This window comes from Colius striatus, chromosome 7, assembly GCF_028858725.1.
Source record: "Colius striatus isolate bColStr4 chromosome 7, bColStr4.1.hap1, whole genome shotgun sequence".
In the NCBI taxonomy this organism is placed as follows: domain Eukaryota; kingdom Metazoa; phylum Chordata; class Aves; order Coliiformes; family Coliidae; genus Colius; species Colius striatus.
The window spans coordinates 3833354-3860193 of NC_084765.1; the positions used below are offsets into that span (position 1 = coordinate 3833354).

The following is a 26840-nucleotide window of genomic DNA, read 5'->3' on the forward strand; positions in this document are numbered from 1 at the left end:
TCAGACCAGTGAATATAACATTTAGCAGAAGTCGTGTACTCCACAACACCTTCACTCTTAGCCCTGAATGTTAGAACATCTTCTCCTGAGTACCTGACTCTTATTTTCCACTAGTTTTTAAAGGAGGGAGATAACGTTATGGTTTTATTCCTATAATCAGCCACAAGATGATATATAAGATCTCTATTTAAAGAAGAGTTATGTGTGCAAATGTCCTTAGATTTTCATAGCATCATAGAATGGTAGGGGTTGGAAGGGACCTTTAAAGATCATCTAGTCCAATCCCCCTGCAGAAGCAGAGTCACCTAGATCAGATCACATAGGAACATGTCCAGGCGGGTCTTGAAGACCTCCAAGGAAGGAGACTCCACAACTCCTCTGGGCAGCCTGTGCCAGGGCTCCCTCATCTGAACAGTGAAATAGTTGTTTCTTATGTTTAAGTGGAACTTTTTGTGTTCCAGCTTCATCCCATTGCCCCTTGTCCTGTTGCTAGATACTATAGAAAAAAGGGATGTCCCAACATCCTGACACCCACCCTTTAGATATTTATAAATGTTAATAAGATCTCCCCTCAGTCTCCTCTTCTCCAGACTAAACAGCCCCAGTTCCTGCAGCCTTTCCTCATATGAAAGATGCTCCATTCCCCTGATCATCTTGGTGGCCCTGCACTGGCCTCTCTCCAGCAGTTCCCTGTCCCTCTTGAGCTGAGGAGCCCAGAACTGGACACAGGACTCCAGATGAGGCCTCACCAGGGCAGAGTAGAGAGGGAGAAGAACCTCCCTTGACCTGCTGCCCACACTCTTCTTGATGCATCCTAGGATGCCATTGGCCTTCTTGGCCACGAGGGCACATTGCTGGCTCATATTTAGCTTATTATCAATCAAGACTCCCAGGTCTCTCTCTGCAGAGCTGCTCTTCAGCAGTTCGACCCCCAGCCTGTCCTGGTGCATGGGGTTGTTCCTTCCTTCTGTGTCTTTTGCCTGTAGCTACAAAAACCTATTTTGCTAAATAATGTGAGCTGCTTTATTGATTGATATAACACTGTTGTAGTCATTGACTAAGTTCCAAGGGCAGAATCTGCATTGTAGGTCAATCCATTGTCAGAAAGATCCAGCTCCATTTCCAGGTTGTGTGCATTGTTTCGAGGCTGGGCAATGTGCTGCACTAGTGGCATTTGGAGGGACGTTCCTGGAAGCAGCCCCATAATGTTGGGGTTACATGGTCTGTGGAGTGTGATTATGTGTGTGTACTCCCCAAGAATGGAGTATTACAGTATTGAATTGCAGTAACAGCATTGGATGTAATCCTAACATCAATGGAGAGAGATTTAAAAAATGAGGATGTCACCCTTGGTGAATCTCACTGACACCTAATAATGCTGGATTACCATCTCCAGTATGAACAGATGTTATGGTAGCCTGTTTTCTAAGTTGTCTTTCCCAATGTCAGTTTATTCCCAATAATAAAAGAACCCTGGATTGCACTATGTCTTTGTGGGAGAGGAATAACACACCGCTTAGAAACAGGAGAGGTTGCTTGTACAGAAAGCACCTGTGTGACTTGCTCCAGAACAAAGTCTCTGAGATCAGTGTTAGGGCAAACAGGCTCAGTGTTTCCAGAGGCTGTGTTACAGTGTGTGGAATGCAGCACAAGAGGGCATTTGTAGAATGAATAGCTCTTTATTAGCTGGTATGTGTTTCACTGTCATTTTTCAGAATTGCTACAATCCTGCAGCCTGAAAACCTTGGATCTGTGTTTTCATTGGCAAACTGATAGGGAAGGAAGCCAAAATATTTGTTACAGCCAAAATAAATGTAATAGCCAAGATAAACTCTTTTAGCCCTATGATCCTGATGCTTACTCTGAGATGTACTGGGTCATGGGAAGTTTCGTTTGGCCTCCTTCAATAAGCCTGCTCAAGCAGAGCTCTAGCAGACACCAGGATTGCTTTCACAGGGTTAGAAAGAGTATCTTTTCCAAATGAGCAGAAAATATCTCTTAAACTAAGCAAGTCTCCAGGGGACAGATCAAAGGTACGAAGCTGTCTTCTTGTGGGAGCTAAACCATCAACTAAATAACAAAGCAACAGGACTAGGAGTTGTGTGAGGTGAGTAAACACCCAACCCACCTCCTTTGGTGGGTGGTTGAGCTGGAGGCTCTAGAGCCTCATCAGAAAGTGGCACCTCAAAGCCCAGAACTGTCTCAGAAGACTTTGTCCACTTCAGTCTCCATGTAGCTACTGACATACACGTAACTACCTCTTCTTGTCCCTGTCTTGTCCCTCCCACTCCTTTCTAGTGAGATGTACAGTTAATTTCCCTTTTTATCTGGAGCAACAGACCTGTTGGTCAGAATATTCTCATTTAATTAATCCTCTGCCCATTTTCATTACCCTAGTGTGCAGCTTTCTGTGCAGAATTAACAGCATGGACATTCCCATTTGTTGCTGGTCATGAATTTTGTCAGGAAATGGCTTTGGGTCTGCAAACACAGCTTGTCAAAACATTGGGGTTTTTTGAGAAATGTGGTTGTTCCAGCTATATTCCAACAAAATGTAGATCTGATGGTTTGACAGCTCAGTCACACTAGTGCCTAAACTTTGAGGCAGGGCAGAAGTGAGTGGCCCCACACATGGACCATGGGTCTGCTGCATGCTCAAACTGGCCTTTGAGGCATGCCAAGCTCACTCTTTGCAGTGGATCTCATTAAGAAGCATCACATAGAGACTCTTTCACCTCACCAAGCCAGCCTAGCAGTGAACTGCTGAGGACAGAAGGGCTCAGCCTGCACACGACATTCAGGGACCCTGTGCTAAAGTTCTCCTTGCAGGCACCTCCTGCAGGTGCTGCAGCTGTTAGGGGAACCAGATTTTTTTATCCATTTTATTAACCTCCCCATTTATTTAATGCTTTGGGGCTGATATATTCCCATTGGTGATCTTTATTTCCACAACCCCTTAATGTGTTTGTGTGCTTGATGCTCATGGGATTATGATTCCTTCTTGTTTATTCAATCCTTTATGCTCCCCAGGGGTCTTTCTAGAAGCAGGTGAATTGGGAACATGGATGAAAGGATGCTAAAATGAAGAGCAGGTCACTCTGGGCTGGGGAATCGGGCTTTACTCTATGCTTCTGCTCAGGGCAATCAAACCCACACAAAAGTATATGCTCTAGGTAGAATTCATCTTTGTGATGCAGAGGCCTGTCCACCCTTGAGTAACAGGGACCAAAACCAGCACTGAAAAAGTGTTCTGTTGTAGGCTGAAATTTAGGAGTTATATCTATTAGTAGCCCAAAAAAAAGAGTTCAATATGAAAAACTGAAATTGAGGATTGATTTTATTAAATGTTGAAGTGCAATTGATATTTGGAGGATTCTTACAGCACAGTAACTTGATTTTTGTTCCATTTATCAGACAACAACGCATCGTTTTCAGATGTCAGTCTCATGTTGCATAACAGACCTTCACTTGGGCTGAGGTCTTAGAGAAAGTAAAAGAGGACTATGCAGTTTGCTACTAGTGAGAATTCATTCTTGGTAATAGTAGTTAAGAGAAACCATTTCCTTTTAAGCTGTCTGAAACAGTTAATTCGTGGTCTGAATGAGAACCTGTTCACCTTGTACGTTAATTCAATGCTAGCTGTAGTCTGTTCTGACCCTTTTTTTTTGCCATGGTGATTGCCACTGGTTTTTTTCCTGTATCTTTTTTTTGAGTTACAGTTGGTTAGTCATTTTACTGGACATGACTCTTTAAATAGTATGATTTTAGTCATAAGAATAGAGTGGATGGGTAAAACTGCATTCCTTATATGGCTATAACGCTTCAACAGGACTAAGAATCATTAGCAAGTTTATTTCATTTTTCTTCCCTGAGCAGAGTGTTTATTTGAACTGCCTGCTGTCTTGCTAGAGCTGCCTGCTTACTTTTTGATCTTTTGTACATTGCAGAATAGTAGCTATATATGGTAAATAGATAATTAACACAAATAACGAAGGGATCAGGCAAGCACACTCACAATTTTGATTTGTATGAAAAGGTATTAAGAAATCTGGACTTACAAACTGTGTTGAAGCTAGTTCATAACTACTTTTTGGATTTCAAGTCCTAACTGTCCTGATTCTGTGAGAATGAAAAGAAAAAAATTATGGCAGTGTTTAAATCAAAATCATTCCATGAACTGTAGTTGATGATATTTAAAGGAGACATGGAGGAAATATTATTTTAAATATTCTTAAATATTGCACCCAGTTCAGGAATAGTTCTGGTGTCAGCTTCATCAGTGAAACAGTGTTTGATATCACAAATGATATCTCAGATAACATGCTTCCATAGAACTTTTCTTCAGTGTAGAGTTCAGCATAGGAAGACATCATAGGCCTGCAAGTCATAACCTTAAAGAACATCTGAAATTAAGCTTTTTATTCAATATACTGCTAAAAGGGCCACATTAGGCCATATGTAGTGTTTTTCAGTAAAACAAATGCCACAAGTTGTAGTGTGTTTGTATTTTTTGTTTACTTGTACATACAGTCACAGAATCACAAAGTCACAGAATGGAAGGGACCTTAAGAGATCATCCAGTCCAACCCCTCTGCCAAAGCAGGTCCACTTAGATCAGGTCAGACAGGAATGTGTCCAGATGGGTTCTGAAAACCTCCAGAGAAGGAGACTCCACACCCTCCCTGGGCAGCCTGTGCCAGGGCTCCCTCACCCTCACAGTGAAGTCCTATTGTCAGTGACTGTCAAAATACTATTTAATAGCCATTATCCCTCTCTGGACTTGTTTCTATAATAAAGACCTCAGCTATGTTTGAATTGCTGATTCAGTGCCAACAGCTTTTTGTGATTTGAGCAAAAGGAGAGCTTCTAAAGGACAAAATACAGTCCCACTCTGGGATTAGCCAGTAGAGGGAGATGCAGTCACACACACTGTTGATGTGGATTGTCTGCAGGAAAGGAAGAGGCATGAGAAACTCAAAGGTCACTCTGGAGTAACTTTCTTTGCTGTTGACCCTGCTGAGAAGCTGTAGAGAAGCAGCACTTCTGTGTTACTTCTCTTTGGTCATGTGTCATTTCTCTCCCTAACAAAATTGAAGAGGACTATTCAAAATGAATCACTTCTTCTGGGGCTTATTTCTATGGTTTTCACTGAAATAGATTCCAAGGAAGAATGGCAGCCTGTGCTTGGTCAGTGTGCTCATCATCATCTCTTAAGTAACAAGTTTCCACCCATATTTCACTGGCATCCAGAGTGGCACTTGCATATCTGAAAGGACTGACCACTTGGATGTTTTCTAGTCTTATTTAGTTCTTTTTGTCAGGTTGCCATCTCTGGTCACCTCTCCCAAGACAGGTCATTTATTTTATGTTACCAAATGGGAGGGTAAATTTCAAAAACCATCTGGGAGTTGGAACACCCTACAACTTAGTCCTTCCTCCTTCCAAATGATTGTGCTGTGATTTACTCTCCTTCATAAGGGTGAATGTTCCAGCATAGTGACCGTTCTGAGTTTCACTGCCCACTGGCCCAGCACCAATAAGTGGAATGGCTGATGCCCTTTTCCATCCTCTGAAGAACATTAGTGTTAGCTTAGTCCAGTTGTCAGATGAATTATTCTGTGACACAATTAATGGTGATTTTAATCCCCTCAGATAGAGAAGGGATCAATTTCTTAATTACCCTTTTGTGCTGCTCACTTTTAATCTGGGCATGTTGAACATAGATTTGGGCTAGAAGGGCTCTGCCATAAACTCCAGGCACTAGCATCTGCTGTGGTCTGACTCTTGCATACAGACAACACTCAGAGCAATTACATCATTTAGGAGTGATTCAGTGGTTTTACTAGATTAAACTCAACCAGCTCAAACTTAGAGAAGTAATTTGGAGGAAATTTGGGAAATAGCAATAAATACAGTCAAGTAAGATTGCCTCTCAAATATAACTAAGCTTTTGCTGATCATTCATTTGCAAGGGCAACAATTCTTCCAACCCTAATGAAGTCCTAATGCTCTAATTAAACCCTTGCATCTCATAGCAAAGTCATTGAAGACCAATTCCTCTGTGAAATCTGGGCATGATCTGTTTTAGTTTTGTACCATGAGTTCATAGAATCATAGAATGGTAGGGGTTGGAAGGGACCTTTAGAGATCATCTAGTCCAACCCCCCTGCAGAAGCAGGGTCACCTAGATCAGGTCACATAAGAACATGTCCAGGCGGGTCTTGAAGCCCTCCAAGGAAGGAGACTCCACAACCCCTCTGGGCAGCCTGTGCCAGGGCTCCCTCACCTGAACAGTGAAATCGTTTTTTCTTATGTTTAAGTGGAACTTTTTGTGTTCCAGCTTCATCCCATTACCCCTTGTCCTGTTGCTAGCTACTGTAGAAAAAAGGGATGTCCCAACCTCCTGACACCCACCCTTTAGATATTTATAAATGTTAATAAGCTCCTCCCTCAGTCTCCTCTTCTCCAGACTAAACAGCCCCAGTTCCTGCAGCCTTTCCTTGTATGAAAGATGTTCCATTCCCCTGATCATCTTGGTGGCCCTGTGCTGGACTCTCTCCAGCAGTTCCCTGTCCCTCTTGAGCTGAGGAGCCCAGAACTGGACACAGGACTCCAGATGAGGCCTCACCAGGGCAGAGTAGAGAGGGAGAAGAACCTCCCTTGACCTGCTGGCCACACTCTTCTTGATGCATCCGAGTTCTCTCAGGTCTTGCTATCTTCTTGCAGCATGAATTGATGATCATCTGCATTCTTTGAAGCCTGCTTTGAGGGCTGTTAATATTGGCATTTCGAGTCTCATTGTCATAGCCGGAGTTCTCCTTCAAGATACAGTGTTCCATTTTTTTCTGAAAGGCTGTTGAACTCCAGGCATGGTGAAGAGGAGTAAAGAAAGCTTTAACCTGTCTTTTTTTTTCCTTATTAAACAGCCCAAGGAAAGGGAAATGAAGGCAAGCAGGGAGAGTATAAAATGATGTCAATATTTAATATAAAACTGTAAATATAATTTTAACTAACTGTAGGTTTTGAAAGTCCAGTTACCTTAAATGGATATTTTTCAGTGCCATGTTGTCATCTTGGATGGACTGAATAGATTTGTAAAAAGAGCTTTAGAAATGATGGTGACACAAGCCTCTTCCTGGAGAGGCAGATGAATTTCCACTTAAGGTGCACTTGGCAGGCAGGTGAATGAGCTTTGGAAAGAGGATCAAATACTAGAAGAGTCTTTTCTGAAATCAGGATTAAGTAGTTAACAGGGGTGAGCTTGTTTTGTGTCTAGACTGATTTGGACGGTGTGAATAAGCAGCTGCCATTCATATTATCAATGATTTACAGGTGAGAGGTTTCTCCAAGTAAATGATGAAACTAAAATATACTTATTAAGTTTCACATAATCTCTTTTTTTTCCTCTCTTACCCATTAGTGAAACAGTATCTCCTTTTTCCCAGCTGTGATTAGGATACTTGAGCCTGCAAGTCATTTATTGGGGCTTTTTCTGGGTTTACTCCATGTTTGGGTTTGAGCATCTTCAAAACAATTCACAGTTCATTCCTTAGTTTAATTGTAAATAGTTTCCTATTATTATAAAAGACGATTAATTTATAGGTTATAGACTGCCTTGAATATAAAATTAAGTTTTCAATGAAATGATCAATGGATTTGTGCTTCTGTGACCCTGAAAGGTAATATTTGGTCTAATGGTAGGGGTTTGGGCATTGCATTAGCAGACCTAATCCTGTTCCCAAATGCCTTTGTTGAAATTCATGTGGATCAAAGAATGGAATTTAAACCAGCCACAGGCTTGTCAACAGAATATATGTTCAACTCTGGTTAGAGAGATCAAGTGCTGTGCCAGTGTGGTGGGCATTGTGTCAGAGAGCAGTCAGGCAAGAATAATGCATGGAAAGACTCTGCAGGGGAAAGACAAGGGAAGATCATATGGTCTAATTCCAATGTCATGCTGGGACATGCCGACCAAATTGATACTAAACTGAGAAATTTGGTGTTATCATCATCCTAGGCTAGCATTTCTTTTTAAATCAGATGTAAAACTATTCCTGGTTGCAATAACAGGATCATTTTTATCACATTTATCATATTTCCAGACGTGGAGAATTTTCTGCTTTTGCTTTTCAGCAGTTGGCAAAGTTAGACTCCTCCTTTGATACTCAAAAACTTGTTGAGCCTTTTGATCTCGTTGAGGCAGATGAAGCCTAGTGAAAATAAACATTTACAGGAAAACATTAAGGATAAAAGTGTTGTAGCTGCAGCTAAAAGAGAACACTTTTGCGTGTCAAAGTGAATGTTGATACATAGAAAAGTCGAAAAGCTCTAGTTGTTTCAAGCTTTTTGTTTCTGAAGTTTCAAGACCTGGGTTGCTGGGCAAGTCTTCTGACAGGAGCCACCTGGGCAGCTATTTCCAAACTAACCTTGGATCTAAATCACCATGAAGATGGCAGGAGCACCTGGGCTGCTGAAATCAGCTCCAATATTTGGGCACGTTGCTGCTCTCCTGCTTGTGGATTTGGGATTACAGAGCCATCTGATGCTGAGCAGATCAGGGTAGGCTTGTGTAGTGTGTTGTCTACTGCTGACTTACCTGCTCCTCCTTCTCTTCCTAATACTTCAGTGAAGAATGCCCATCCCTTTGGCTATCTGTTTTCAAAATTGGAAAATTCATATTCATATCTTAAGTGAAATGAATATAAATGAAGTGGTGGAGTTGTCAGACCATAAAAGTAGGTGTGCTGTTGGCTGGCTGTACGCATGGGTAAGCAGGGAGTGCAGACAGAAGTGACTCAGGCTGCTGGATTTTCCTGATCCCTGGCATAACCCATTCCTGTTTCTTCAGTGTGCCTTTCAGGAAATCACTTCAACCTCAGAAATACCCTAAAAATATTGCACTTGGAAGGACTTATTACGCCATTTAAAATTTTAGAGGTACAGAAAGGATGTATTTGGCTAAAGAAAAGAGAAGTTTAAAGGTCCAGGTTATCCAGGGAACTCCAAAGCAAATGCCTTTATGCCTGTAATACAAGACAGCCACTTTCTTGCAGGAAAATAGTGTCACCTAGAAATTGGTCTGTAAGCTCCAGTTGTGTGTTGGAGGAACATAATACTGCTCTTGTCTAACCTGAATCTTTTCATCTTCAAAGAAGTTTGGTTAATTTTGTTTCCTTGCTGATGAAGGGTGAAACTTTAGAGATGACTATCAAGCACTAATTCCTGAAAAGATTAGAAACTTCTTTTTAAGCAACATCATCATCATCTTGCTGTCCATTCATTAAGTATTATTATATTCAGCTTCATTAAAGGCAGCCATTCCCCACTGGCTGTTGGTACCATTCCTAAAGCATCTAAGCAAGTCCATTTTTTGAACATGCAGAATTTACTCATCTGTATGAAAGTCACAGAGGCTGGATAGTGTGCTTTTTCACTGATCATATCTTTAAACTTTTTCTTAATTTGAGGCAGAAAGACAAACACTTCCATATGCCTGTTTTTGCACTGAATGTGGTGCTTGCAGAGTTCTTACTGTTCATGAACCTAGCAAGGCACCTAGTACAAATTTGTCGTGTTTTTTAATAAGAAAAGTCAAGGAAATGACACCTAATTGATAAGTGGCCTCATACAGTTGTTGGGACTGCAATGGGTGCTTGCAGAGGAGAGGCCAGTACACCAGTATTCTGTACTGTGTAGATGAATAGTAGGGCAATAAATCCCAGGTAGTGTTGAGTACTGCTAGAATTGCACACATGCAGGATAGTATTTCCTGGTTTCATTCCTCCCTGAGTAAAACCTTATAAGATTGTCTTCAGAAAAATATGCCTTCATTACATTCTCCTTTCTCATGAAGCAAAAATCCGTGACAGTAATAATGTTGCATTCATAAAGGCAAGACAGTTTCTGAGAGCTAACAGAGTTTTAAGGTTGAAGGGGTGGAGAAGGAGGGAAAAAAAGCAATGGCTGGAAGTTTGTGGCACCAGTAACTTTTAATCTTCTCCATATTAACCGATGGATAGTAGAAAATGTGTTTTTTTTCATTTATTTTAAAGTACATTGTAAATGCATCTTTCTCCACAGAATTCAGAACCTAGTACCTTTCCTTCTTTCACCTCACTGTTCTGTTGTTGGTTTTGGCATCTTTTTGGAATGAAACATTCCTGGGCAGAGGATATTGCACGTAGTAAGATACAAAGCTTTCGATCTGTGATTGCACAAACCTATTTCAAAATACAAGAATCTATCTTGCATTGTCCTGACATGTGAGAAATTTGGCCTATTGGTATAGAGGGTAAAAGTCATTGTCTGCGTGTGGTTTTTTTACAGACCTTTGGTTCCAAAAACTCCCAGTCTAGCTGTCAAAGACATCAACGGCATATTCATTGATTTATGTAAGGTTTATGAGGGCTTAAAACCAATCCAAATCTGGCTGTTGGCTTTTGGTTTGGTGCAACTGCAGAATTAACATAATCTATCAGCTTGCTGAAGTGCTATGTAGAGAATGATATCTCTTGATGCTAGTGAAAAGGCTTGCCATTGATTTCAAAGTGGCTAACTCTTGAAAATAATGCATTTCTGAGCAATAAATATGGAGAACATTTCTGACAATTTTTACCAAAGTACTAGTCATATGCCAGAAGTCTGACAGCAAAGACAAAGGCTGCATTTTCCAGTACATGTACAATGGGTGTTCATTCAGGAACATGCTTCGTGTGCAGACAAGTATCTGCAATAAACCAATTAGCTGATGTACATTAAGGTGCTTTAGCAAAATGCTGTTTGCATGTTTGTATAACAGTATGGTCCTAAGCTTCACTTTTCTTTCCCTTTCTTTTATTTGAGTCACTTAAGGAAAAAAAAATATTCTTCCATGATAAAATATTTCTAAACTTATGGCAAACAAAATGTAAAATGCTAGACCTAAGGCAAATTCCACATGAGTTACAGCACAACTGCTCCTCATGCTTTTTACAGTCTTTGTTTATGAGGCTGAGGAATCGTGTCCCCACAGATTTGCTGAACAGCGAATACTCTTGTGTCAGACTTGACAGGCTTAGCAACCTCTTTGTTACACTCTCCAGAGAAACTCCTCAGTTGTTCCTGGGAAGGCCCCATACAGATTTATACACTGAACTGAAACGCTAACCAGCAGACTGTGCAAAGCTTCTGGACCCTTTACCATGCCATATTTATAAATGTAGTACTCAAATCTGACTTGGGAAAAGTACATCTGTTGCAGTAACATCTTGGCAGCAGAGGCATTGCTGGCTGCAGATAGGAGTGTCAGTCCTTTCTTGCTGCAGGTGAGAGTTTCTTGCTATTAGGGAAAAAGCTATGTGCCTTCTTTAAGCAAGAGGAAAGTGTCCTCTGTATCTGGATATTATTCTGTGTGCTGCTGTTGATTTGCTAAGAGTAACTCAAAGAGGATACAATCCTGTCAGCTCCTAACTCGTTGAGGTATGTTACCTGTCCAATGGTACACCAGAGAGTTCTTAGAGTTACTTCAGCCTCAGGTGTGTGAAAACCTTTACAATGTGTTTATGCAACTGTCAGTGCTGCTTATGTAGATGTACATGGGCTGACAAACCGGTGGTGGTAGCACAGAGCTCACTCCAAGCCAACATCCTGAGAGGCAAGTGGGACTTGCCTTTCGAGTTTTAAGCTAGCTCACATATACCTGTGGTTAGAAATACTTTAAGAAATGAAGCTGGAGCAAGAGAAAAATCCTCCTGTTGTGTTTTGACACTTGGAACTCATTTACCTACTCCTGTCATGAAGTGCCTCAAAATAGTTTAAAACGTTATCGAGATGTTGATGTAGAGGAGCTTGTTGAGAAGTTATTCAAGAAGGAAAGACTGGAGTAATTTCTTAATTTCAATTTTGATATATTTAAATAATTTATTTATAAACTAAGTGCTGGGTAATTGTAGGGATTTGGAAATTTTCTTGCCTTGGTTACCATCACATCCTGAAGCTACTATACAGGACAGATGTTGCTGTCTGCATTGGTGCAGACTTCAGCAGCAATGCTGGATGACACAATGTGTATTATTGTGAGGAACTAATCCTGGTGATCAACAACATCTATCTATTGTCTGCCATGTATCATCTCTGTTCATTTTAAGATTCATGTTTTCATTTGTCTAAACTGGAAAGTTAAAGATGTGCCATCATAGCGATTCATGGACTATTGTGTATACACCTGGCACTCCTTAATACCTAAAAATAGTAACACTTTCAATTGCAGTGTCTCTAGGTCACAATTTCAGACAGAGTACAAGGTAGGAGCCAAAACAAGATTGAGAAGAACTTTTGATTCCTGCTGCAACTTTGATTTGTCACGATAAACTCGCGATACTCATTGTTCATGGATTGTTGCCAAAATCTAGGATGAATTCACTGTGATTTTTCTAGTTAACTTATTAAAGGGTTGAAATTTCCATCATCTTCTTTTAGCCCACACAAAATAGTTCAGGATGGTATAAACCACGGAGTTTTTGGACAGGAAGGGATCATTCCTGGTAACATTCACTAATACTAAATTACTTCCATCTAGATCATCCTTAATAAAATGTAAATATTCCTCCTTTGTCACAGTTATGTTGAAATTCAATTCTTACTGATCAAAGTGCAAGATGTAATAGAGAGTGATGAGAGACAAAAAATAACTCTGATCCAATGAAGAATAGTTCTCTTTGCTTCATATTCCGAGTAACATCCTTCGCATACAAGTGGGGAAATGGCAATATACCATTAAAAACATGTAGAAGAAAGGGAAAGGGGTACCATAATATCTAAAAGTGTTGTTGTTTTGCTAAAGATGACATCTTGTTTTGCTGTTTTAAAGATATATGACCGATGGTGGTCTGGGGCTCTATACCCGAAGGCTGAACCGGCTGCCTGATGGCATGGCTGCCGTGCGGGAGACGATGCAGCGGAATACATCACTGGGACTCGGGGATGCTGACAGGTAAGATCTCACTCGGCAAATGTTTGCATATCATATATCTGTTGGATCTCCAAGCTGAAATAGCTTTATTAATTCAGATACCGAATACGTGGGTGTAAGCTTCACCAGGGTAGGTTATATGTTCACAGAGGTGTCAGGATAAACATTGACTTGATATCTTCTGGTTGCCTGGCTGAAATCTCATCTGGACTTGTGTGGACAGGACACAGCACAAGAAAATGTAAAACTTTTGTTTTAATAGTGTTTGACAGAAAAAGAACCTAATTGTCTTCTCATTTCCACTGATTTTTCCGAGTCTAGTGATTCAGTGTGAATATTCATGGCCAAAGATCAAGAATTAGGGGACTAAAAATCCATAGTTATGGGAGTGTGATCAAAAAGAAAGCTGAGGAGGTGGACAGTAAGGAAACTTGTATTCTGGTGGAGTTGAGATAAATTGGTTAAATATTTTTGCTTCTAATGGCATCAGCCTACAGCTGCTGCTTTCCCTTCCAAACCCAAAGCACGATGAGTGTTACTGTTGTTGTAAGTGAACCATATCCTTTTTCTTCCTTGAGGGGCCCCGAAGGATAAAACATGGATTCTGAGTTAGATTTGAATGAATTTCTGACTAAGGGTTCTTCTCTTTCTGTTTCGTTATCGATAAGACTTTTCTGGGATGTAATGCAGTTGACTGAGTTTGATACCACTGATACTTTCTTGATAGTGATGGGTGGATTACTAAAGAAATACAAGAGATGGGTAATGTAGCCTTGTTTTCAAAGGAAGTCACATTATGTTTGCTTTGGTGTTCTCTTGATCTCAGTAAAGAGCAGGACGGTAAATCTAAACAAAAAAACTAAAACCTTTCAGAGGATCTCAGTTTCAATTACTAAGTCAACATATGCTGGCCAGTTGTAAAATGTGCCTGGATTTTTCAGAGCTCGTATTGCTTTCTGAAATTTGCAACTCGAAACCCAGACACAGCCACCGACATTCACTCCTGGTTGACTGGGGGGTGAAGTCATTGCCATGTGGTGATGCAACTGAAGACTCATCAAGTATCATCCTCATCTGTTACTGTGGCTTCTCAACATTGCCACTTAAACAGAAGCTATCTCTGCACAATACAGAATTGGTCTAAACTAGATGCTACTATTGTTTAAGTAACAGCCTTCTGGAGAGCTAGTGATACATTCCTCCTCATTGATTCCTTTCAGTGTCCAGTATTTCCTGTGCTTGCTAAACTTCTTCTTGGCATGTACATTATCTTCATGTTTTATTTGCTAAGCTCATTTGCTGAAGACACCATGAGGACTGATTCGACAAAAGAGATTATTTGTGTATTTAAATATATCTCACTTAGAAAGAGATTGTGACACACTGAAATGTAATCCCTAGTTTATACCGATTGTTTCAGCTTTGAAAACCACTCTTTCAGTTGACGTGGAGGAAACAGACTTTACAAACAATAAAGACTCTGTGTGGCTGGTAATTTACCTACAAAACAGGATCACAGAAAAATTAGCCTTGGTGCCAGAGTTGGTGACATTGTTATGTGTTGTCTTGATTAAGTCTTTTTTATTTAGAAAGAAAGTCTCCTCACCTTATACAGTAGGTTAGAGTTTCCTGACAATAGGGCAGTGATTTAAAAATAGCTCTTCTTTGGCTGCTGGGTGACCGTGTGTGCAGTTTAAACAAAATATTAATCTTGAACGGCAGTTTTCCAGGATGAAAACTGGCATAAGGAAAAGGAGTTGAGTCCAACAGGGCAGCAATGAATTGCTTTCTTCATTCTGTGAATGAAGCAGCAGGCAGGAGTGCTGAGCTGATTTATTGGTACACCTAGAGAACGTATGAAGCTTGCATTTAACTTGTTCAAAGCAGATGTTAATTGAATGCATGGGAGCACGTGTGTGAAAGGCTGTGAACCTTTGAGTAGAAGGTTAATCATTACAGAGTTATCAGAGGAATTTTTTTGCTGTATGCTTACTTGTTTAGTTTCTTGTGTTATTAATTGTAGAAGTTTAGTTGTGAAGCTTTTATTCGTTGGCTCTGGTAACATAAAGCACAGACCTAGAAGGTACATTTTACCCTGCAGCAGGGAAATCCAAACAAGGCAATTCAATTTAATGCTTGATTGCAAGGTTAATGGAATCGTTGCACAACACAGCTGAGCTTATTTATTCACTTTGAGACAATTTGTGTTTCCATAGAACAAAGGCATTTTTAATGACAAAAAGGCATTAGGCTTTTTGTTTAGGCTGTGATTTTTCTTAAAGGTTGCAAATTAGCCACCTATGGTTTTGTCTCTTCTATATATATGGACTTGGTGTATACCATCTGGTTATTTCAATAGATTTCACATTGTCAGGAGCAGCTGCTTGATCTGAGACTAAATTCTGTCCTTTCATATATGTAACATGCATTTATGAATACATATAGATAAGAGGGAGGAAGTTTAAAACTTAGATGTGGGTAAATCTTTCTGTAATTGCTTACTTGCATAACCTATTATTTTGGGGAAGATAATTCAAACCTGTGCTGATTTATCACATCTTGAACAGGAGACTACGTTTAATGAATGTGAGCTTGTCAAGAATAACTTTAATGCTGTTATTAGGGAAATGTCTATATGACTTGTTAAAACATCCTCAGTGGTGAAGTGCTTAAGTAGCTACTTAGCATGATTAGCTTAGATTGCTTGACAACAGTTTAATTCTATGTTGCGTGATTTAATGTCTTCGCATAAGAGCACAAGGCATAAAAAGATCTTCCCAGCTTCTGCCTATGAGGACCCATCTCATCAGATAGCAGATTAAGTTTTCTTGGTACTTCCAACATCTATGACATTGGTGGACTGTAGGTAAAACACAGCTCAGATGTTGAACATGTTCTTCAAGAGTGTTACTGTATCATGGCTCAGCTCTATGACGACTACAGTGATGGTCTTGCATATTCAGTTAAAAACAAGACCATATTCAGTTTAACTCATAGAAAGATTTGGATCTGAAGCGAGCTCCTGGCAGTCAGTAGCATTTTGGTAGCATTTCCTGCTTCTGGCAAGGTTTTTGGACAATCCCAGAGGATACTGGAACCAGGAGAGGAGATAGACAGGAAGGAAGAATTGGAAATGAAGCAGAAACTGAGAAGAAAGCCAGAGGACATTCCATGCAGAGCACGGATACATCACTATTAATAAGAATATCATTGAATGCAGCTTTTTTCAGATGCTATGAATTACAGTAATTTCTCCAAATGGTAACAATTACAGCTTTCAAAAATAGCTGAAGAGCAGTATTTTGCTGTTATTTTGCATTGTATAAAAACATGTTGAGGTTATTTATATGTCTCTTGGACAACAGACAATGTTTCACATTCATTTGTGGAGTGAAACCCTTTGACTTAAGTATATTTAAATTCACTAACTGCAGTTTAATTTCTTGACTCCAGTTAGAGCGATGAGATTACTGAAAACAATGGGTTACTTGCTCAGTGTTGGAGGGAGACTGTTGGACTGCCTGCATAACCATAGGAACTTGGATCACAGTTCAGAAGAGGTGAAAAGCAAGTTGAAGCAAGTCATCAAGTTGGGGGCAATGTTGTTCTGAGAAGTGAGGAAAGAAGGAGATGTCAATGCTTTTGGAAGGAGACAACTTCCACTGAAAGCAGAATTACAGACATGGTGCTGATGCAGAATTACAGATGAGGAGTTAAGTCCTCCATTCACAGAGAATATCTAATTGCAATACTACCCCATTACTGCCTATCTCATCATTACTGCAGTTTTGCTGCTCTAGCAGTGACAGCATGATGAGTAAGAAAAGGGGAAAACCAGAAAATCTGTTTGGAATAGACACATAAAGTGGATGACCGTTGTCTTAAAATGTTAAAAGATGACTGGGATATATCTTAAACTTCAGATGGACCCAACTGTTATAAAAATACCTGGAAATAGATATTCCTGCATTGTAATGGCAGTGGAATTCCCATCATCTCCTTCCCCCACAGCATCTCCTACTCCTGCAATGCTCCCTCAGGAGTGTTGACATAAGTGTTTGTGGAGTTTCACAGTAAATGCACTTGCAGGAGGATTTGTCTGGTGTTTTATGGGAATGGATTTGTGGAGGGAGGATGTTCTTTCTGTCAGGAGTAGGAGTAACTATATCCATTGAAATCATCTATAGACCTCAGGAGTTCTCAGCTAAGTAAGTTGCTGCCAAGCTGTTACCAGGAAGATTTCATGCTATCATTTCACAGTTCCTTCACTTTCCAGGAAGCCCTAGTGATTGTACTTGCGTTCACTTGTCTTGATTAAAATAATGACAGTTAGTTTTAGTTCTACTTTTCCCATTCTTTTTCTTTGCAGTGGGCAGTGGAACACCCCTATATAAAGGTCATAGTCTTAGTAAGCATTGTTTGCTAGAAAACAATTTAAAAGTCTCTAAATTGTTTTAAGGTAATGTAGATGAAAAAGTGCCAACACCTGAGCATTCATTGCTGGCTGTATCTGTGCTGTGAGTCACTGCAGTTTGTAAATACATGCCCCTATACTTGCTCAACAGCAGAGTCACAGGACTGGTGAAATTCTTCATGCCTAACAGCTCTTCTGCCCTACTTGACCATCTGCTTGAGTTTTATCACTAAGTTAGAAAAAATACTACTGCTTCTAAATATGCAAGTTGTACATTGGTACCTATAGATACCTATCTGTCTTTGAAAGAGACCACATTTCTCTTGAAAACTGACTCGAAGAAACAGGGAAATTCACATTGCAAAGATTCTTTGAAGTTTATGGCCTTGGGATCTGCTGATTAGAATCACAATACCGTATACTTTTATTTTCCAAGGAATCTTTTCACAAGCTGTAATCCAAAGTGGTTTTAGGTTACATAAAGTAATTGCAAAGTTAAGCAACAAATAGCAGTTGAAAGCAAAGGTATGGTAGCTGTACCTGAGGGCTGGAATTAGCAGGACCAAAAGGGGAAAAACCAAAAAGACATTCTCTTTCCAAACAAGGTAAGGTTAGTCAAGGGAAGCAATGGCTTTTGCCAGATCTGTTTCACTGGGATAAATATGACACTTCTGTGCAGGTAAACTCTCCTTCAGCTCTAAAACAGAATCAAGAATTTTCCCTACTAAATACCAGTTGAAGAAAAGTTGCTGTACATTTACCAGGATGTATTACTGATTCAGACTAACTCCTAAAGACAGACAATGCCTACAAAGCAGAGGAAGATTTAGCAAGGAAAGGCATGGTAGAATGTTTGTATGCTGTAGAAAAGAGAGAGATGGATGATTTATGACCTCTGTAACATGGAGGGGTTAGCTGGGGAGAGGGAGCAAATTCTTACAGGCTGTAAAGTCTGTGTCATTATTGAATCTTTGTTTACCCACCAGTTATTATTTGGTTTACTCTTTGAAGATGGTTTATAGAACTCCCTTGAGGATGAGAACGGAGAGGTCAGAGATGGAAGTGGCTGTGTAAGAATTGTCCCCCTTGGGTAACCAGGTTCTTCTCAACTTTGTGCCTTCCCCCCCACCCCCCTTTCTTCCAGTGGAGAGATGTGGTTCTACCACCGGACACTGGAAAGCAACCAGACTGAACACTGCAGTTACAAAGAGTTTCCTCCAAAGTTAGTAGGTGAAGCAGTCTTTACATGCTTGACTGTGACTGTAATATTAAGCCCCTTCCTCAGAAGGGTTCCTCCCATTTTTGCTTAGATGTAAACACTGAAGAGATAAGCTGTTTCTGGGCTTTAGGAACTGTATTTTTTGTTTGTTGAAACTTTTTTCCTTTGTGTCCTGTGATTGCTTTCCTGGCTGTGATTATGATTCTGCATTCCTTTGTATTTTAAGGAGCATTTACACCTCTCTGCTCTAGCATCTAATTCAAATGCTTAAGCCAGGAGCTGAACTTTACTACAAAGCTAATTGAAGGTGGCAGGTGCCCTCAAGGGAGCAACTCATCATGGCTAAGTTAGGACTTTGTTGTTGCACATATATCCCCCTGAGGTCAGTTTGTCACTTCCCCTGGAAGGCTGCACTGTGGTGTGTGTACAGGTGAAGGGATCTTACCTTTACCAAAATTGTGGGTACTGATTCTGTGGAAATAGGAAAAACTGCTTAATTTGAGTAGCATAAGAATAAGTTGCAGCTAGGTAGCGATGGCAAAATCGTGTTCCTGCACCACTGGAACTAGATTTTCTTCAGGTGACGTGTCCTTTCATACACATCCACTTTATGTGCCCAAGTATATGATCTATCTGCTGGTTTGGAGGCTCCTCTGAAACCCTCAATAATTCTAGTTCCATTGCTAGAGATTAGCACTGTCTTTTCTGTTGTATGAAGTGGCTTTTAAAACACTTTAGGCATGTGGGAAACTAAGCTTGTATTCCAAGGGTAAACAAGATTGTAGATACAAAGACCATTTTAAACTGTATCAGGGTCTTTGTGCTTTGCATGACAAACCGAAGAATGTGAAATGCTTGCTGACATAGTGAAGACTTTGTTATTTGGTTTTCCATGTCGAATGGCAAGAGAGTCAACATAGTCTCACAACTGACCTACACCAGTAACCTCTGAGTTTGGGATTTGGAGATTGAATAGATAAAACTAATAGCAGACAGCTGTCAGACTCCAAAAGAAGAATCTCAGTTTGGGGCTGTTTGAAGCTCATTGTGGCTGTAAAGAAAATTTTAAGACAGATGATTCTTTCAAACGGTCTGTGAATTACCAGATGTCTCATTACCAAAACCCTGAAGATTGACTCTTTCATATTTGTTTGCCCATTTTAGTTTGTTGGGGCTTTGGAGTTGTCCGTAGTTGTACATTTCATTAGAATTTTAAATTAGTGGTTTTGCTTCTGTCCTACAGCCATGTATTCTCTTCTGATTATAATAATATTGTATTAGTATTAGCTTATATTTTAACTGAAATATTACTGTTAGTAGTCAGGATCTAAGCTTTCTGTTTAGTGGTTGAATATTTCATGTAGTTGAATTGTTTGGAAAATGATACCCAAGTTCTGAGTAAAAATATAAGATGCACATGTTCCTGCATGTTGTCCTGAGTTATAATGGCATTTTGGGGTTGTTTTTCCTTTAGCAATTATGTTTCTTGAATAGTCATTTATTCCTAGTTCTTGTCCCTTCCAGTGAAGAGCTTTAAAACATGTTACTGCGGATGGGGTGAGGGACACCTTCTATTTCATCAGTGAGAACCTCCCAAGGAATTCAGGATATCCAAATGCTTTGATCCATTTCCTTCACAGGGAAATGAGACTCCTAATTTGGACAGCTAACTGAAATGTTTACTGTTGGATAGTACTAATAGTTCTGTATATCCATTATACATCCACAGCACAGTGGCAGAAGGTACCCACAGCTCTGAGCTCAGATTTAAAATGCTATCTGTTTCATGAGCAGTTATCTCCTTCTGCTGTCCTGAATGGCAGCTCCTGTGTTAAGAAGGTAATGACGTAAGGGGGATACTTTTGGGTTGACTGATGGCAAGAGAAACGAAAGTGTCCCTGACCTGGCACTCACGGAGGTAGAAGATAAGTTCAGATAAAATGATAGCTCACTCTCTGTTTCCATGGCACTTCAGAAAGAGCTGCACACGCTTCTCTCAGACCTCAGCTACCAACTATAACTGGGTTATCATTAAGAAGGGAATGTCTCATTTCCAATGTATGTCTACACACATACGTGTGTTGTAAATCAGGGTGTGTGAGCCACATAGAATGAGCATCTGTCCCCACTGGAAGGACTTTCCAGCTCTGGAGAGCAGCTCTGCTGCATTTTGCCAGGAGTGCTAAGGGAGTGGAATGGCAGGGACAAAAAGTTTACAATTGTATTTTCATTGCCTTGGGATTCCTGAAGCTACTGCGTTTGTATTAGGCCATTCCTTGGTGTCATGATAACTTCCTTGGTGACCAACAAGCTATTCCATATTGGGTGTGGGTCCGTACCCTTCTTATCTCTAAGTCCTGTTCTGCTCTTCTCCATTCCTCAGCTTCCTCATGGTATAGGGATTTTCCAGCAGTATGATAAGGTGACTTTGTGACCTTTTTTATGACAGCTAATAGAATTCACAGTGAAGTTGAGACTTAACAGAACAAGTAGTCACTTGGCTCCTGATCTTTCTGAGTTGAGCCCCAGCATCCTGAGGCTTAAACAGCCCAGTGTTAGGGCAGCTCCATGGGGCTTAAAACCTCTGCTATTATATAAACAGGCATTAAGGCTTTCACGTGGTAGACTTATGTTGCCTAAGCATATACAGTTAAATATACATCTGGCCAGGATAAATAATTGCATACTCTACAGTGGAAACACTTGGAGCTGCACTGTGCTGTTACAGCAGTATTATAAGAAAGTGTGTAATTTGTTTTTGTTAGTAAAAGTTTTTTATATTCTCACTAAAAATAAAACATCTAATTTTATTAACACTGATTGCTGCAATTTGAGACTCATTAATTTGATGTAAGTGGCATTGGAACAGTGCGAAACCTATGTGCAGAGTTAGCACAGGGAGCCTGAGTAACTACCACATTGCCAGAGGCTGTGATTATGTGTGTCCAGGTATACATGGTCAATAAGTAGCCAGAGGATCAGTGCTAAATGTTGGGAGGCTGATTAATGCCTGTGCAAAGTCCACGAGCTGAGGTCAGCTCTTTTTAACTATATAATTTTTTTTCCTTGTTTTTAACTGGCAAAGGCTCAGCTCAGCAGCTACTGTGGAGTTACCATGTGCTCTCATCAGCCCCAAGTAATACTTTTATCTTCTTAATCTAATTTTAACTTTAAAGTTTATCTTCTCTGATTATGTTGTTAGTTTAAGTTAATTTTCATCTCTATCAGCTAATTCATTCGTTTTGGTTTGAGGGAAATGAGCGAACCACCTTGAGCTTTCAAGAAGGTTTTATTCCCTCTTTCCATGTTCATTGTCAAGACTGATTTATTCTTGTTCTGGAACTTGCAGCTAGAAATACTCTTCGTTACATGACTTAATGCCTTAAACATCTCTTTGAAACTATTGATGTTATTCGATACGATCTGATATGCACATGCATCGTTTTATGTTTCATTTGCATTTCTGTGCAAAGATTCCAGTTTTCAGAGATGACCGAAACGGAATGTTGCATTTGCAAAACTTGGAACCGTTTGGAATGCAGAAGGGATAAACAGAATGTTATCAGAAAATAGCTAGAGATGCATTTGTAGACAACTGTACAGTAGAAGAGGGAGAAGGAAGAATTGCCACCATGAGTCCATGGGAAAGAAATATGAGTATCCTGTGCCAACTGAAGTTCACAGAGGTTATGTTAATCCAGGGAAGCCTTATATTCCACTTAATCCATATTTTGGGACTGTGTGTAATCTCTATCAGCTCCTACATAGAGAGACATGCTTCAAGAGCATTTCTGAACCATAGGACTGATGAAATGGATCAAGTGGTGGCAAGAAATCTGCCTTTATACGTGTCCAATGTCTTAAATATGCATGCAAAAGAGATTTTCTGAAATTGTGATTTCTAACCGAAGTCTAGATAAGAATGGGTCTGTGCTCTTAATTTCTATTGAAATTCTTTATTGGCTTCTAACAATAACCAGTGCCCTTTTTTCCTTCTCTTTTTTGTCTTTTTTTTTTTAAATATAGACTAAAAGCAAAAATGCCATATGGCACCAACAATTTGCTTGTTATTCCTTTTGATGAAAGCATGCTGGTGGTTTGACCTCCAGCACCAAGAGCCGGAGATGCCTTCCACGCTGTGGCTTAGAGTTTGGGTCCCTTTCTGCAACCAGTTCTCCATTTTAGCAACATTCTGCTTCTTTCTCACCATGTTTTTATGGGCTGACTTTACATTAGCTGTAATGAGCTAAACATGTGACTGATAATCATTCTTTCCTGTGAGTCATACCATATGTTTTTCACCTCTCTCCACCACCACAATTCCAATCATACCTGACCCAATTACTTTACCTTTCCTACATCATCCATCCCCTCTTCTCCACCAAATTGTTTTCTCTTGCAGCTGTTTACCTCTTTCCAAGTGAAGCATTATGCTTTCAGTAGTGGGCTTTCCTTGTGCTTACCTTTGTCCTCCACAAATTACTGAAACCAAACTTCATCCGTGAAATGTGTTTGAATCTTAAAGTCACTCACTACCCTGGATACCCTCCTCTTGTTTAATGACATCAGTCTCTTGATTTCCCTTTTAAACACCATTGGAATGATGGAGCTTGCAATACATGGCAATACAGTGAAGTTTATTATGGCAATGTATATGTTATCAAACCATTTAGGAACAAGGGATTATTTCAGAAAGAAAAAAAAGAGAGCCAAAGGTAACTTAGAACTTGGCTAAGAAAGGCTGGGTGAGATCATGAGAGGAGAACGAAATTTTCTTTGGACATTTTCAGAAACAGAAGTGAATTGGAGCTATAACTGGAGTAGAATTGGGTTCAAGGGAGACAAGTAAAACACTGAGTGAGTATAAGAAAGACTTCTCTGGCACTTATTGACTTATAAATTATTCATAAACTTTGTCCTTTATGTCTTTAAAACAATCTCTACAAACCAAATCACACATCGGAGGGAAAGTGTTGTCGATAACCAAAGAAGGATTTTCTAGATAAATCTTTATTTCATTAGTAATACTGAAGGCAAGGACTTTCCTAGTAGTTATTTAGGTGTGCCTGTTACCATTCAAAATATGAATGCTTACATTAAGGTAACTATTGTTCTTTTATTTGAGGGGGATATATCTAGTGATTTTTATCCTTTCATTCCATGTGTGCAGTTCACTTCATTAAAGCCTCTAAATAAAGATATCTAATGACCTTAACTCTGGAGGAATTCACTGAAATAGAGCTCTTTATTGGTACTAGTTTATATTAAGTCTCTAATAGACACCATTTCACAGCTCAGCCTTAACAAGATGGCCACATTCTGCCAATGGTGAAATAAGACAGAGAGATGACATGCTGGTTTAAAATTAATTATTTGCATTCCATTATTGCACCAGGATAAAACAGAAGACGAGGGTTTGGGTTTTGTTCTTGTTTTTCCCTACAGAGTAGTGATACAGTCATTAACGTTCTAACGTAAAAAGGCAAACTGAGGTCTCTGCTGTGCCTGATTGGAGCAGGGATCTCAGTTTTGGCCTCTTCTATTTGGATTGTTTCTTTAAGAATATTTCTCTCTGTCTCTTCTGCCAAATTAGTTGCTGGAAATTATATCAACACAAGCTATTGAAAGGTGTTAAGTAGACTCTTGGCTATTATGGACCTATCAGGCCACAGAAGTAGGATGAAAAGAATTAAGGTTGAAGTCCTTGAACTCCCACATCTCCCCTGGATGATTTAACTATGAAAATTAGCCAGGGGTCCAAGGGAGTCTTCTTAGTGAAGAGTTACATTTTTTAATAAACCAGCTAATCAAAAAATTCCAAACCATCTCTAAAGCATTCCTGCAGTGGCAGCAGAAACGGCAGTTTGAGAGTTCTAGCTAAAGCTTGCCAAAGCAGGGGAGGGGAGAAGGTGCCTTAAAACTTACTTTTAACAAAACAGATTTCCAGATGGATTCCAGTTACTGCTTCTAAGCCACTTTTGTGTCACCACTGTGGTGTAAGGGTGTTGTGTTTGGTAGAAAGTAGGCTTACTAGATTCTGAGGAGCTCAAAGAATGAGTGGCAGGAAACAATTTGGGCTTACATATGTATTGCAAAATATCATTAACAAACAATCGAGTCCCATTTGTGCAGAGTCTCACCTGCTGTAACAAAGCAGGCACTGGATCCTCATGTAACAGCGGTGGGTGTCAGGAGGATGGAGCCAGGCTCTTCTCAGTGATGACCAATGATAGGACTAGGGGCTATAATAAACTGAACATAAGAGGTTCCAAAGAAGTACAAAAGCATTTCTTCCCTGTTCAGGTGAGGGAGCACTGGAAGGGGCTGCTCAGATGGGTTGTAGAGTCTCCTCTCCTTCTCAAACCCCACCTGGACCAGTTCCTGTGTGACCTACTGTAGGTGGCCCTGCTCTGGCAGGGGGGTTGGACTGGATGAGCTTTCAAGGTCCCTTCCAACCCTTGGGATTCTGTGGTAGAGCAGTGATCCACCTCTGTACCTGATCTGTCTCCTGCAGTCAAATAGCAGTCATAAAAAGAAAAAAAATCCCACCATGAAAGGTTATATCAAAAAGTGTATTTACAGCCAATTTCAGTTCTGATATTCCCCTCCTAGTTTGTCTCACACCTGTTTTCCCCTTCTTCAGCCCCACTTGAGTCTTCTCATCCCAAATTCTGTTGCTTTTGTGCAGCAGGTCCCAGCTATCGACTTCACTTTCCATCTAAATTTGGTTTTGCTTTCCTTTTCTTTTGTCCACTCACTCTCATACAACTCTGCTTCCCTTCTGTCATTGTTCCTATTCTCCAGGGCCATCCAAAGCCAAATAAAAAATGTGTACTGCAAGCCAGGGTTTCTCAGGGAATATAACTGAAACGTAAAATCGTGTCTATTTTCTAATGATACTCAGAATGTGTTGTTTTTACACCAAAATCCCTCCTTAGGTTGGCATGCGGTTTGAAAAACTTCAGGCCAAGCAGCTCAATTTTGGCAAAATGATAAATAATTGAAATCATTCCCCCTGCTAATTATTTCATTACTGTAACACGGCCATCTCTGAAGTGTAGAGGGTGTAGCCTCAGAGAGAACAAACATGCAGTATAAAACCCAGCAGGGCTGGGGCTGGGGAAGGAATTACTGGGCAAGGAACAAGTTTGCCAAATTCTGCTCTTATAGGAATGCTAGGAAAGGTTCAAGTGTCCTGCAGAGACCTCGAGACCTCAGGACTTCTGTAGTGTAGGGAGTGGAGCAAGGAAACAGTGCCAGCATCCATGAGACAGACCTCTCAGCAGACAGAGCTAAAAGATCTGGTCCAGCAAGAAAGCTTTGCTCAAACCTACCAAAAGAAAAAGTATAATTGTGCTTTTGTGTTGCACTTCATGGCTGCAATGATTAAAAGGTTAAATTCATCTGAAGTACGATAGGAGAAGGGTGGCATGACTTTGAAGAGGTTTATGACTTTGCACAGTTAGGCTTTTGTTTTCTCCCTCTTTATTCCTTTAAAAAGCTGAAAAAGAAAAAGAAGCCTGACTGCTTTTAACTTTTTATCAGTTAAGAATTATAGAGAGATAATGTAGGTGAAGTTGCATATATTAAAGGATCATTTAAACAACCTGCAGTTCAGTGATCATGGGGGTGGGAGGGGAATGTAGCACCACAGGAGAGGCTCTGCTGAGCTTTGAACTGGATCAGATGCTCGAGGGCAATTAAACACACAAGATTTCCCCCTTTAAACAAAGGCACAGAAGGGAGTCTCCTTGTTTTCTGTGCTGTTAATCATCAAGAGGAGAGAAGAATGTGTAAAGGAAGAAAGAAAAGATGGTGCTGTTTAAAGGAAGGATGTTAGACCCCAGCGGGATGCCTGCTTGAGTTGCATCTCAATAAATAATAAGGACTTGTTATGCTAATAGTCAGTATTTTCAATACCATGATTTGCATACAGATTATATGCATGTTAATTACACTGTACACAGAGCCAATAGTGCACATCTTAGGTTTTGTCCTTAGCTTATAAAATGATGCATCTCTTCAATGCATACTGCAAATTTTCGGAGTGCAGATAAATAGGTAACACAGTGCACAGCAGAGTTGGACCTTGGAGATAGCCAGGCATACCACAGGCCTGTAGGGAAGAAGCCCAGGATTAGTGTCACTTCTGGCAACGACAACATCTGTGTTGCACTTGATTGTAATGAAAATAAAATTAAACAAAAGAGTGCATGAATGCATAATGTAATAGTGCAGGATAATAATTAACTCTGTGT

General features: G+C 40.1%; 1 protein-coding gene across 2 annotated transcripts in view; it reads left to right on the forward strand.

Annotated features, from left to right (window-relative positions):
• The window catches only part of NAV2 (neuron navigator 2), a 384880-nt gene that overhangs the window by 285382 nt on the left and 72658 nt on the right, over positions 1–26840 (forward strand). For both annotated transcript variants that reach the window (XM_061999098.1, XM_061999097.1), the window contains exon 11: positions 12848–12970. In XM_061999098.1, coding sequence (XP_061855082.1) covers positions 12848–12970 — 123 coding nt within the window. The remainder of the gene's footprint in view (positions 1–12847; positions 12971–26840) is intronic.